The sequence below is a fragment of the Acomys minous genome (genome assembly GCF_964271855.1).
Source record: "Acomys minous genome assembly, chromosome: 2".
NCBI classification, from domain to species: domain Eukaryota; kingdom Metazoa; phylum Chordata; class Mammalia; order Rodentia; family Muridae; genus Acomys; species Acomys minous.
In genome coordinates this window covers 65895099-65909131 of record NC_140484.1, presented here as the reverse complement: position 1 = coordinate 65909131, position 14033 = coordinate 65895099, and the positions used below count along the sequence as shown (strand labels likewise).

General features: G+C 39.3%; 1 protein-coding gene across 2 annotated transcripts in view; it reads left to right on the top strand.

The window, feature by feature from the left end:
• ZRANB1 (zinc finger RANBP2-type containing 1) overlaps window positions 1-13813 on the top strand; it is a 63762-nt gene extending 49949 nt beyond the window's left edge. For both annotated transcript variants that reach the window (XM_084772688.1, XM_084772687.1), the window contains 5 exons: window positions 468-666; window positions 8722-8842; window positions 9816-9945; window positions 10110-10339; window positions 11213-13813. In XM_084772688.1, coding sequence (XP_084628814.1) covers window positions 468-666; window positions 8722-8842; window positions 9816-9945; window positions 10110-10339; window positions 11213-11431 — 899 coding nt within the window. In that variant the 3' untranslated portion in view covers window positions 11432-13813. The remainder of the gene's footprint in view (window positions 1-467; window positions 667-8721; window positions 8843-9815; window positions 9946-10109; window positions 10340-11212) is intronic.
• Window positions 13814-14033: the final 220 nt, after the last annotated feature.

The window sequence follows — 14033 nt, the reverse complement described above, 5'->3', positions numbered from 1 at the left end:
GCCTTGGCTGATAGAGTGAACAAGCACAAATATTAAATGTTAAAAGCTTTGGTTTTCTACTACTTACTCTAGAGTAAATATATTTCTGTGTTAAACATTTTTGGAAAACAAGACTGTAAAGGATTTGCAAGTTGAATAAATTATTCCAGAACCACAATATGTTATTCCACATATTTAAAAAGATTACATTAACATATTATATATAAATATTTTCATATATTCACTAAATATTTTGTAATTCTGTAAGTATAAAAATGAATGTAGTCAGGTGTGGCGGTGTGTGCCTATAATCTGAACACTCAGGGAGGCAGAAACAGGCAGATCTCTTATGAGTTTGAGGCTAGCCTGGTCTACAAAGTGAATTCAGGGCAGCTAAGGCTACACAGAGAAGTCCTGTCTCAAACAAACAAACAAACCAAACAAAAAACCAAAAAAGAAAATGAATGTATTATTTAAATTTCTCTTAGAGCTAGAGGAAGAGTCTCCCATTATAAACTGGTCTTTGGAGTTGGCTACACGTCTGGACAGTCGATTGTATGCACTTTGGAACCGGACTGCGGGAGATTGTTTACTTGACTCAGTACTACAAGCTACCTGGGGCATTTATGACAAAGATTCGGTGCTTCGGAAAGCCCTGCACGACAGCCTCCATGACTGTTCACATTGGTGAGCTGAAAACCCTTTCCTGTTTCAGTGTAGAACTCTACTTGCTGGATTATGTCCTTGTAGTAGTGAGTTACTTTTCTGTTCATATATATATAAAAATTTATGTGTGTAGGCATGTTGCCTGCATTTGTGCCTATGTACCATGTGTGTGTCTAGTACCCAAGAAGGTCAGAATATTGGATTTCTTGGAACTGAAACTACAGACAACTTTTATGTGGGTACTAGGAATCAAACCCAGGTTCTCTATAAGAGCAGCAAGTAATTGTTAACTAGTGACTCATCTCAGCCAGGCAGTGGTGGCTCTCACCTTTAATCCCAGTACTTGGGAGGCTGAGGTAGGTAGGCCTGTGAGTTTGAGGCCAGCCTGGTCTATAGAGCAAGTTCCAAAACAGCCAGGGCTACATAAAGAAACCTTGTCTTGGAAAAACAACAACAAGAATCCAAGCAAACAAAAATTATTGTGCTATCTCTCTAGCCCTTCTTACATAAAATTTTTTAAAAAAGATTTATTGTTAAGTTTGTGTGTGTGCATGCTTCTGCATCTGTATGTCAGTCCTTCCTATACCGTAAAATGTGATTGATTTGGTCTCTATGATGGCAGTTTTTTTTTTTAACCCCCCCCCCCCCCAGATCTGCCTTGTAAGTTTAATGTAATTGCCCTGTAAAATGCAATATTCCTCTTGCTGATGAAATTTAGTTTATTAGCTGGAGAGCCAAATCTAAACTGGGGTAAATCTTGTCACCTTTCAAATATTGATTGAAAAGCAGCATGGATCAGGACATAGTGGTATACCTCTGTAACCCCAGCCATGTCATTTGAGATGGAAGTGCCAGGGAGACTGAGATCAAGGCTATGTATAAAGACCTTGTCCCCCAAAATTTTGCTCCATACAAACATATCACCCAGGACAGATGGGTAGTTTTTCTTTGGTAGTAATTGACTTTATTTTGTAAGGCCAGAAATAAATTGTGAATTTCAGTAGTTGATCACTCTTTCCCCTACTTGAGAAGGTTTTATTTTTTATTCTTTAATTCTTAAAAGACGTTTGTGGCTAAATAATAGTAACTTTGGGGCTCATTCTTCCTGTTGCTTAAAACTGGTAGTAGGTCATCTTCTGATATTTCTATTTGGACCAGACTGAGTCATTTGAGGTTCTTCTGTTAGTCTAGTGCACGGGTGGGAAGAGGCAGTAAAGGCACGTAAATGAGTTATTTAGGGACGTTTGGTTAGAGAAAGACAACATGAGATGATGATAGCATTGTGGCTTTGCAGCACAGCTCTTAGTTGTCTTGATTCTAACGGGGCCATTATGTGGACAGGACTCAGGATATGAAGTATGCCTTGTTGCCATCTTCTAGAATCTCTGCCACAAGATACCTTTGCTTGGTATTCTTTTGAGTTCATATAGAAAGCTCAGTTGAAAGCAAGGATCATAGAGATATCCTTTTGCTATCCTGGGCATAGAGTCAGGCTAGAGATTATAACGGGAAGAGATGGAGTGTTACTGTTAGTTTGCTCATTAAGCTCAACATATGACTATTACATGGCAGAATAAGGGTGGTGGGGAAACTTGGGTCCTGATCTAGGTCAGGAGAGGAAGAGCCAACATATCACTGTGTAGTTCCTTCTTTAAAGCTGTTCTTTTTTGAGTTGCTAATTTGCCTAGTGTAAATCAACTGGGGAAGATTATCTTCTGCCTTCTAAAATCCCTAGTGAGAGAAAAGAAAGCAATGTTCTATTATGTGAACTTGAATCACTTTTGGTTAGGGGTGGGTTTTTGGTTTTGTTTTTTTTTTTAAAGAGACGAGGATGACCTCAATCTCACAGAGAGCCACCTGCCTCTGCCTCCCAGGTGCTGGGATTAAAAGCATGCATCACCACTGCCCAGCTGGTTAGGCTGTTTTTTATGCCTATATGTGTTTGTAGCTGTGCAGTTCTGTTGGATACCCGTTATCTGAGCTGGCTGATGTTCTCAAGGCTGAGTATAAAGTATTGTCCTAGTTTTTATTTTCCTTTCCTGTTAATGTGATAAAATAACCTGGTGTTGTGTGATGGACTTTTCCTGGGGAGATGCAACATCCATCTACTCACCTCAGAAAAGGAGTCCACCACAGATGAAAGTCAAGTCAAGTTTGATGAACCAATGAGTTTTATTGGTAGTGTGTGTTGGAGGTTACTTTAGGAGTAGAAATGACTCAAGCGTGGGTGGCAGCTCATGAAAACTGGAACCCTGGAGCACATGTGTAGCGTGAATGCAGCTCAACAGGTTCATCCCAGGTGTCTCACTTGGTCCGAGCCTCTTATAGGGAGTTTGGCTGGACTCTGCTTCTTCCAGGCAACTGGGCTTGTTGAGTCCTCTCTTAGCAATCTTTACGGTTTATATTCTCTTTGGGAGAGAGGGGCTTAGTGAATCTAGTCACTTTCAGGGACTTTCTGAAGCTAGTCTGAGTTAACTACCTGTCTTAACAGATTCTCCTCTCCTTAGAACATCCTTTTGTTTCATCTCTCTGTAAATAATCTGGTTTTAAATTTCCCTCTAAGATGAAAGATTATTCATCACAGAGGAAACTGCTACACAACACCCTGACAAAAGCTATTTAATAATATTTGGCTCACAATTTCAGATTAAAGTCCATCTTTAAAAGTCAAGTGGGAAAGTCAGTGTGGCAGGAATTTGAGCAACAGGTCACATCATTCATAGTCAAGAGAAGAGAGCAATGAGTCAGTGCATGCATGCTGATGCTCCACTGTATATAATCCTGCTGTCTTCCCAGGAAGTGGTGCTACACAGACTGGGCCTAATATAATTCCGTACAGGCTAGCCTAGCCTTGAGGGTTGGTCCCTCATTGAATGAGACTTCCTTCCCTGGCAATTCTAGATTGTGTAAAATTGGTGACCAAAACTGACTATTATTTCATTAAAATGTCTGTCCAGTTTCTTAGAGGAACAGGTAGGGCTAATCTGTCAATAAGGGGAAAAATGATTACAGATCTTTTAGAGTAACTACTGTTTATTTGGTAGTAATTTTAAGCTATATTTTTCAGTGTAGACTGCTAAGAATTCTGTTGGACATAGATATCCATATATGGTTATGCCCTCTATGGATACATCTAGTTAATACTGGGCTGCCACAAATAAAATAATCAACATACTAAAAAGCAAGACTAATATGTTCAGAAACTATAAGGCTGAATTTGTAATATATATTCTAAAACAGTAGCTTTATTTAAAGTACTATTTTCCCTAAAAGGCATTTAAAGCATACTGTTCACTACCTATTATTTAACTTACAGATGTAACACCCACCACTTCAACAGAGTGATGGAACATCTGTCACCCCAAAAGAAAACTCATCTCTCTTTTTGAGTTACTTCTGCTTCTCAAGCCCTAGCTACAGGGAATTATTACTGTTTCCTATACCTATATGTTTCTCTTTTCTGGACAGTTCATATAAATGGAATCACAAAATATTTGGCCTATGACTGAAGCATATTCCATAGTATAGACAAATATTTTTATCAGTTATTTACCAATGGAAGGACATTAGGTTGTTTCCAGTTTAGCTTTTCTAGAGAAATGGCCAAACAATAGTTCTTTGGTTTTTTTGAGACAGGGTGTTTCTATGTCCTAGACTTACTTTGTAGACCAGGCTGGCCTCAAACTCACAGTGATCAACCTGCCTCTGCCTCCCTAGTGCTGGGATTAAGGGCGTGCACCCCCATACCCAGCTTGGCCAAACTGTATTTGACAATGTCCAGACCCTTTTAAACTTCTATCAACATACGCATTGTACGAAGAGTTCACTTTTGTGAACTCCCCAGTACTTGTTATTGTTCTGATTATAGACAGTCTTGTGCACATGAAGTATCTTCACTGTTGCTTGATTTGTATTTATTTTGTGGATGGTGATACTGAATGTTTTTCATGTGCTAATTTATTGTTCACTCATAAATGTTCTCTCTCTAATTTTCCCACCTTTTTCTAATGCGTTGGTGCCTGGTGTTCAGATCAGGGCTGTAGGCATGCTAAGCAAGCATCTACTACTAAGCTAGGCCCCAGCATTCTATGCTCAATCTTTGAGAGTTGTGTTTTCTGTTGCAGACACACTTTATGTATCAAGTTCCTCTTTAGATCTGTGAATGTTTTCTTTTGTCTGTGGCTTTTATTTTCTGATTAATGATATCTTTGAGGGACAATAGTCATTTTTTAAATGTAAATTGCTTTTTATTATTTTGTGTGAATGGGTGTTTTGCCTGAATGTATGTGCCGTATGGGTGCTGAGGATAGAACCTGGATCCATTGAGCCCACGCTAGACCTAAAGTCATAGTTTTAATACGTGTCGTTTGTCAGTATTTTTTTTTTTTTTTTGGTTTTTTGAGACAGGGTTTCTCTGTGTAGCCTTGGTTGTCCTGGACTCACTTTGTAGACCAGGCTGGCCTCGAACTCACAGCGATCCGCCTGCCTCTGCCTCCCGAGTGCTGGGATTAAAGGCGTGCGCCACCACGCCCGGCAGTATTTTTAAAATTATACATGTTATTGTAGTCATGCCTAACAATATCTTCTCTAGCTAAAGGCCTGTGCTGGCTAGTGTTTTGTCAACCTGATACGAACTAGAATCATTTGGGAGGAAGGACTCTCAGTTAAGAGACTGCCCTGCATGTTTTGCAGTCATGGACACCTGCAGGCCAGAAGAGGGCACCAGATCTCATCATAGATGATTGTGAGCCACTATGTAGTTGATGGGAATTGAACTCAGGACCTTTGGAAGAGCAGGCAGTTCTCTTAACCGCTGAGCCATCTCTCCTGTCCCAGTCTTTGACGTGTTTTATCACATTTGTAGAAGCCCCAACCCCAAACAATTTTATAGTTTTCATTTTTAGTTTATAGTTTTAGGTTTAATTTAATTTAGGTATTTGATCCATTTATTATGAGCTCTCTTAATTCTCTGGAAATTTAATTGTACCGTTTACTGAAAAGACTGTTGTTCTCTGGACTCTTGTTTTTTTCCATCAGAATTATCAGTACTTCTATTTGAAGAATTCCTATTCTGCGTCCTTTAGTCCCGTCCCCCACGTGTGTGTGTGTGTGCGTGCATGCGCACGTATGTGTGACTAACTTTATGGTCTGTTTAACAGTTTTTACAAAAAGCTAGCCAAGACTTTGATTGTTTTTGCATAGAATTTGTAGATTGATGGCAAGAATATTGTCAGCTTTGATAATATTGCGTCTTAGAATCCATGGACAGGGAATTGGCTTTTCAAATATTAATCTAAATTTGCCTGTACCACTTGTTTATACATTGGGTCCATGGTCCTTATGTGCCCACTAGCATTAGGGGCTGAGAATTTGATCTCAGTGTGTGTGTATAATTATTTGAGCATTTTAGTTTAAAGAATTCTCTCGGTTTGAGTTTTGATTGCAATCATTACTTAATTTCTGCCTAATTTAGAGATGTCTCATTCATAAAATAATTAAGTACTAACTAAGAAGTTTCTGGGCCAGTGAAATGGCTCCAGAAGTAAAAGAACTTGTTGCCACACCTGTCGACCTGAGTTTAACTCCAGGGCCCATGGAGGAAGGAGAGAACCTACTCCTGAAAGTTGTGTTTTGACTTTATACATTGTTTCACACACTCACACAGATCAACTACAACACACACACACACACACACACACACACACACACACACACACACACACAATTCTTTTGGGAGGGGGTGTTTCAAAACAAGGTTTCTCTGTGTAGCCTTGGCTGTCTTAGACTTGCTCTGTAGACCAGGCTGGCCTTGAACTCACAGAGATCTGCCTGCCTCTGCCTCCTGAGTGCTAGAATTAAAGGCTTGTACCTCTACCTGCCGGCTCACAAATAAATTTTTAAAAAATTCCAGCTATGCATTGCCAGTTAAAAAAAAATTGTTTCCTTTAAGCTGTTAAAAACTGTGTATTTATTGCCTTTCAAACGTTCAGATATTCTTTGAACACTAAACTATTGTGAAAGAGAAATGCTTGCGTATTTTTTCAAACATGTTATTAGTGTTTCTCTTGTATGTATGTCTGTGTGCTACATGTGTGCTTGGGGCCCACAGAAGTCAGAAAAGGGCATGGGATCCCCTGGAACTTGTGTTACAGAGCATAGTGAACCACCATATAGGTGCTGAGAATTGAACTTGGGTCTTCTGCAAGACAGGCTCTTAACCACTGAGAGCTCTGAAAATACTTTTTAATCAATTAAGAATTAAATCTCGGAAACATTGTCTTAGTTTGGGTTTTGTTGTTGTGAAGAAACACTATGATCATACCCACTCTGATAAAGGAAAACATTAGCTTCAGTTCCAAGGTTTAGTCCGTTATTGTCATGGTGGGAAGCATGGCAGTGTGCAGACAGACATGCTGCAGGAGAAGGAGCTGAGAGTTCTACATCTTGATCTGCATGCAGCAGGAGACTGTGTGCCATGTGGGCCATAGCTTGAGCATAGATGACCTCAAGCCTGTCCCAACAGTGACACGTCCTCCAACCAAGCCACACCTCCTAATAGTGCCACTCCCTATGGGCCAAGCTTTCAAACACACGAGTCTGTGGGGCATTCCTATTCCAACCACCACAAACATCATGTTTTAGAAACTCTGAAGTTTGTAAGCTTAGTTTTCACAGAACCCTTTATTAAGTTACTTGAAAGATAGGCTAAATTTCTCTGCTGAAGTTTTCTTGTCTTTTGCTTTTTCCCCTGTAACTTAAATGCATTAGAGAGAAATGCAGTGTTTCACATTTAAATGGCTGTCTTTACTTCAGAGGGCGTTGCTGGTTGTTGTTGTTGTTCTGGATGACAACATGACAATTTTGGTGAAATTCTGGTCTTAAAGTTTTAAAATTTGACTATAAAGTAAGATTTGTTTCTGGACTTTCAATTTTTCCCTATTGATTTATGTGCCAGTCACTTTATCAATACCAGATTAGCTTGCTGTTTGCACTTTTAGATTCATTTCTAATGTCATCACATTAGTAATTTCTTCAAGTAATTTTCCTAGTCTGTGGAATTCTATGGATTTGGAACTTGTATGGAACTGATATGAAACTTGTAAATCTTCTGTCTCAGCTCCCCACACACTAGGATTACAGGTGTGTGCTGCCAGACCCCGTTTGTTTTTAATTGTATACCTGATGTAAAAGAATAGATTTTATTTTTGCTTCAGACTCCCATTGACCCATTGTGATTTTTATGTTTGCCTAATTTATTGTATGAGAACCATCTTAATGGGTATTAAATATAAAGAAGGGATTGGTTTTCTAGTTACAGCAAAAGATTACCATGTAATCATGAGATTTTATTTGTTCGAAAACAAAACAGTTTCAAGTGGTGATATTTATTAGTTTGGTTTTTTGATAGAAGGTCTTAAATACCTAAGCTAGACAAAACCTCTGTATATAGCTGAGGATGATCCTTGAGCTCCTGATCCTATTCTAACTATCAACTGTTGGGATTATAAGCATGTCCTGTTAGAACCCATGTGATCTTCATATTCTTAACAACATGGTGGGATGTTTCTGAGGCATTGTATTTACATATAGCATACTAATACATCACTGGAGAAATGTGGCATCTTTGTGTCTAATACCTCAAATGACATTTTGACAGTCTTTGTTTTTAAGAGTCTCACTGCATAGCCCAGGGTGGCTGCAAATTCTGTAGTGTGAGATTATAGGTGTGTGGCACTATTGCTGGCTTTTAAGTGGGTTGAATTTATTAAGCCAGTAGATACAATTAAATGAAAATAAAACTTTTCTTCGCTTTTCTAGAGTTAGTTATCGAATTTGATTCTGGCTGGAGATATGCTAAAATGTGTCTGGTACTAGAATGTAGGCATTAATTTCTTGACAGAAACTGCAAAAAACCAAAATACCCCAAAAGACCTACACTAATTTTTTTTTGGGGGGGGGGAATATTTTGGTATTTTGAGACATGGTTTCTCTTTTAATCCTAAATATTTGGGGCAGTGTAGTATACTGCTGGTTCAAAGCTAGCACTTATGATTTTGTTTGCCTTTTGCTTGCTAGGTTTTACACACGCTGGAAAGACTGGGAATCATGGTATTCTCAGAGCTTCGGTTTACATTTTTCACTAAGGGAAGAACAGTGGCAAGAAGACTGGGCATTTATACTCTCTCTAGCTAGTCAGGTAAGGCTGCATCACACTTTGCTGTTTTGTTCTGCTTCATTTTTTGAAAGAGTTGTAATGCATATTGTTGAGTTCTTCAGACCGTCTGATCAGACCATGCTTGCCGTGTGTTTGGCCAGCTTGGGTTCTGTCTAGGTGCTGACTACTGTTTGTTAGACCATCAATGCAGAACTCTGCTGCTTGACTACGGGTTCTTTCATGCATTACAGTCCAGGTTGCTTGTTCTTCCTCAGTATCAGAGGCCGTATGTTTTACTGCCCTCCACAGTAGCTCCAGTCGTTGGGTTCAAGCTCACAGTAGGCAACTAAAGAATGGAACTGAGCTCTCAGGCTTGGAGAAAGAAATACTCTAGATTGTTCCCTCATGACTGCACTCACATAGGTTATAGGTAAGGGAAAAAGCACAATCTGGCCTACTCTGAACAAATAACTTTGTCTAAGTAGGTTCATTGAAACCTTAGATGAGAAGTTTCTCCTGTTTGGGCCATTTGTGCAGGGTCCACAGTGGCTAATTTGTCAAATAATGTATCTCATGGCCATGTGTTACTGGAGTGCTTATAGTTGGAGAATGGTCCAATTCAGGAATACTGCTATTTAACTCAGTACACAGTGAAGAAAACAAAACCAACACTTTGTTGTAGGTATGTCTTTTACAGTAAGCGTAAGTGCTGCCATTTTGTGAAGTGTCCCTTGCTATCTGAACCCGTTTTCTGAGATTGGAGAATTCATGCTAAGAATGGATAGCAAGGGACACCTAGAAATAATTGTCCACACGGTATTTGTGAGTTTGGATATGAATACTTATTCATAGACTTCGCTATTTGGATAATCAATTTCTTTAATTTGACAATCCGTTTCTTCTTGGAAATGGATTGAGATACTACACTGAAGATAGTATTGTTTTTTACACAGCAGTTTTTGGGACTGGTAATTGTTTTTAAGAAAAATTGTCTTTTCTTTTTGTGTGTGTACAGCCTGGAGCAAGTTTGGAGCAGACACACATTTTTGTACTTGCACATATTCTTAGACGACCAATTATAGTTTATGGAGTAAAATATTATAAGAGTTTCCGGGGAGAAACTTTAGGATATACTCGGTTTCAAGGTAAGCCATTACTTAAGAGCACTCTAGTAGGCTTGTTTACTATGATTATATTATCTGTGCCCTCAAAGCAATAATTAATGGGAAGAAGGGTCAGATTTTCGCAGGTAGAGCAGTGGGTGTGGGGGGTTGGATAGGCACTTCTTCCTTTGCTCTTTTTTTTCTAGGAGTTTATTTGCCTTTGTTGTGGGAACAGAGTTTCTGTTGGAAAAGTCCAATTGCTCTGGGATATACAAGGGGCCACTTCTCTGCTCTGGTTGCCATGGAGAATGATGGTTATGGCAACCGAGGTGCTGGTGCTAATCTGAACACTGATGATGATGTCACCATCACATTTTTGCCTCTGGTTGACAGTGAAAGGAAGCTCCTCCACGTGCACTTCCTTTCTGCTCAGGAGGTAAGTAGCATGCTAACTCACCTCAACAGTGACCAGAAACCAACTGTCTGCTCCTTGCACAAGTGGTAGCATCTGCAGGGGTAAGGCACTTGTGAGTGGGTATGGGAACTGCTTTTTCTCTGTAAGCACCAGTCAGTGTTTTTCTGGCTGACATTTTCAAACTTAGAAAGGCAGCTTACTGGACTTGTGGCTTAAATAGAGATGGGAGAGGGCTGCCATGGTGTTAGTCTTGGCAGATTTCTAAGATGGGTTTTGTTTTGAGACAGGTTTTCAGTTTGCCGGGGATTAAAGGTGTGTGCTAGCTACCACATCCAGTTAGAGAATTTTAAGACACTGTAAGGGGAGTAGAGCTTTGCCTTCTTGAGTGAGCCAGAGTCCAGTGAGACATAGGAGTACATGAGGTGACAGCAGTGTAAACTAGCCAGGCAGATAGTTGAGGATATATATAAAAGAATACCAAGAAAGTCCATGTTGTAGAAAATTATTGGCTGTTTATTATATATAATGCCCACAAAACACTGAAAAGCACAGTATCAAGGAAAAGAATTCATAGGCCATAACACGTACAGTTCTAGCCCAAATGTAATTTACCCAGTGAACTTACCTTGTCATCCCTTTTCTTGGCATTTTTTTGTGAGGGGCATGTCAAATAAATGACCTTCTGGGTGTTGGGAGGAAGGCTATTGCTATATCCTCATTAATTTCAACCACAAAAAACCTTCTGGGTTTTAATGATAACTGATGAAAGCTTGAATTTAGATAGAAACGGTTGTTTGCTTTTACTTTTTCATTATCAAAGTAGCTGCAGGTTATTCCCTACCAAGTGTCTGACCTACTGTGTTACTTTGCCTTTTCTTCATTTTCCTCTAAAAGCTAGGTAATGAGGAGCAGCAAGAGAAACTGCTCAGAGAGTGGCTGGACTGCTGTGTGACTGAAGGGGGAGTTCTAGTGGCCATGCAGAAAAGCTCTCGGAGGAGAAACCACCCCTTGGTCACACAAATGGTAGAAAAATGGCTTGACCGCTACAGACAGATCCGGCCTTGTACATCCCTGTCTGATGGAGAGGAGGATGACGATGATGAGGATGAATGAAAACAAACACATCTAAGGAGCAAAAAGACCAAGGCATCAGGTCTGAGATGGCCCCAAAGTTAGTGTGGTATTCAAAGCAGAATATGCAGCATGGAGTGAGCCAGAACCTGTGGGATCTGTGCCCAAGTATGTTTCTGCTTCACACCCACTGGAGATGATGAGTGCATCTGCATGAGGAGATGGAGAACTTTGGTTGAACTACAGTTTGTAAAAAAGAAAGGAAAAAAACAAAAACAAAAACCCCTAATTTTATTGAGAGAACTTTTTTTTTCTTTCAAATTGTAAATCTGTCTATGAATGTAACGCATGTGGTTGTGTAAGAAGTTGTGTACTAGGAAAAGTGCACCAGCATCTTCATATTACTGAGAACATTTTCCCAGCATGGGCACTCACAAAAAGCACATTGCAGACAAACCCTTGAGATACTCATTAGAACCTGACATCCTGCTCCCACCATCAAAGACCCATTTTCCATTGTTTCAGAAATTTGGAAACTTTGTACAAATTATCCACAGCAAGATAAAAATAAACAAGCCTTTATTTTATTAATAATTTAGTTCCTGTTGTGCCCAATAAAATAAAAATCAAATCCTTAGGAACAAACTGCAAGAAAACTAGGTTTTTGGTTTTTTTTTTTTTTTTTTTTTTTTTTTGAGTGAACTTTACATAGACATTGTCTCTTATTCTGAAGAGGGTTTTGGTTTCTGTTGTTATAAGTTTTCTAATTTACCCCTTTCATTTTATCTAGCTATTTATTTGTTTTGGAAGAATGCCCTGTAAAGGGGTCCTTGCTTGACTCTGGGCAGTTGCCTTTGTGCACGTATTCCCTGGATGAAAAGAAAGGAAGCAGGCTCAATTGTGACTGGGTGGACTGTGTGACAGTCACTTACACTCAGCCTGTTCTGCTCCCAGGTGGCCATGCAGATGGTCTTCAGATTCTTCCTGTCTTTGTCAGCTCTGCTCTAAGCAGATCCTGTATGCTTAGGCTGATTGGGAATACAGTTCAGTTCAGAATAAAGACTTTTAAATGCAGTAAGGTGGTCAATGCATTGTATGATCAATTTCTGTGTAGTATGAGAATTTTTGCATGTTGGTTAGTTGTAGCCATTATTTAAAGTTAAAACTATAATCTTAGAAAAATTTTATGGAAAGTGTTATTTGACCACTTCAGGTATATATTTGTACTGGGTAAACATTTTTGACCTACTCAAGAACACAACACACAGTGTCCTGAGATGAGCACTGAGACTGACATGGCAAGCAGTTGCAGAATAGCAAATACACACATTTCCTCCCTTTAATGAAAAGGCTGTGAAATCTATAATCTTGTTTTCTGATGAGATGGTATTGAAGTGTGCACAAGCTTGAGTTTGCTGGAATACTAAAAAGAGAAAAATACCTATGAGCTGTTATGTCTTTAGTTCTTTCTCTTGTGAACACTCAATAAAAAGGTGTTCTCAGGATGAAAGGTCATTTATGCTGCATGCTAAAACTGGAGAAAGTAATTTTCACAGTAGGTGACTCCATATAAATGAATTGTGGTATCAATAGTGTTCCAGTGGTTAATGTTTTCCTACAAATTGACTATTTGGTTTTCATTTTGATCAGTGAATGATAGCCAAATCTATAGAAGACTGTCATTCTGAGTACTTAGCATCTGAAATAGCTGTTCTTCACGGGTAGAGTTGATTTTTTCAGGAAGCAGAGATCCAGTTAAGCAAAACCTTCCTCCCAATTGAAGAAGCCACAGAACTGAGAGGGGGAAAGTTGGTCTCTGGGTGGATCTGCATTGTACCCAAAACCTTGTGGTGCAGAGCCAGGCTCAGTAATGAGTCTTATTCTGCGTATTATCGGTTCGTGAGTGTCCTTTCCCGAGTTCCCTCTACATTTATTTATTTTTACTTATTTATTTATTTATGACCAGTAATCCTAACCACAGATAATTTGACTGGTATTACATTCTTCCCTGTGGGAAAGAATTAGAGATGGCTCCATTTCTTAGGCTCTTAAGACAGGAATGGGGCTTTCGGTAGTTTCTCTAACAGACTGACTGGCTGTGAAAATGCCAACGTTTTTTGGTAATCAGTGCTATGTTAAGCTCTTGAACTAAACCAACAGCCATAATTGTTGTCCCAAGAAAGTGTATGCCGTCCTTTGTCAAAGAGTGTATGTGGCTGGGTGACAGGTGTAGGTATCTTTAGACTGACTCTGGACAGTAGCACTTTTATAACTGTGTGAGCTTTATGGTTCTTTTTCTAGGATGAAACTATCAATACTTTGTTTTTATTCTGACGTTGTCGTTCTTTGGAGTCAGTTTATATATAATCATTTTAAAAGTACTGTTTGAGCAATCACGATCTAATTAAACAAAACCTAGGCACACCATGGATTCAAATCTGACTTTTTCTGTTTCTGACCCCTTAGGCTCACTATATTAGACATAACAAATGTTAAGTAAAACACTGATATATAGATGGTTGGGGCCTCTTTTGCATCAGTGTTTTGATGAGATCCGTGAATTGTGAAGGTAGCTTTCACCATGCGAGGCCATTTTACAAGGCAGTTAAGATAGTACCCTCTTGAAAAGGCAGCAGGCCTGCCA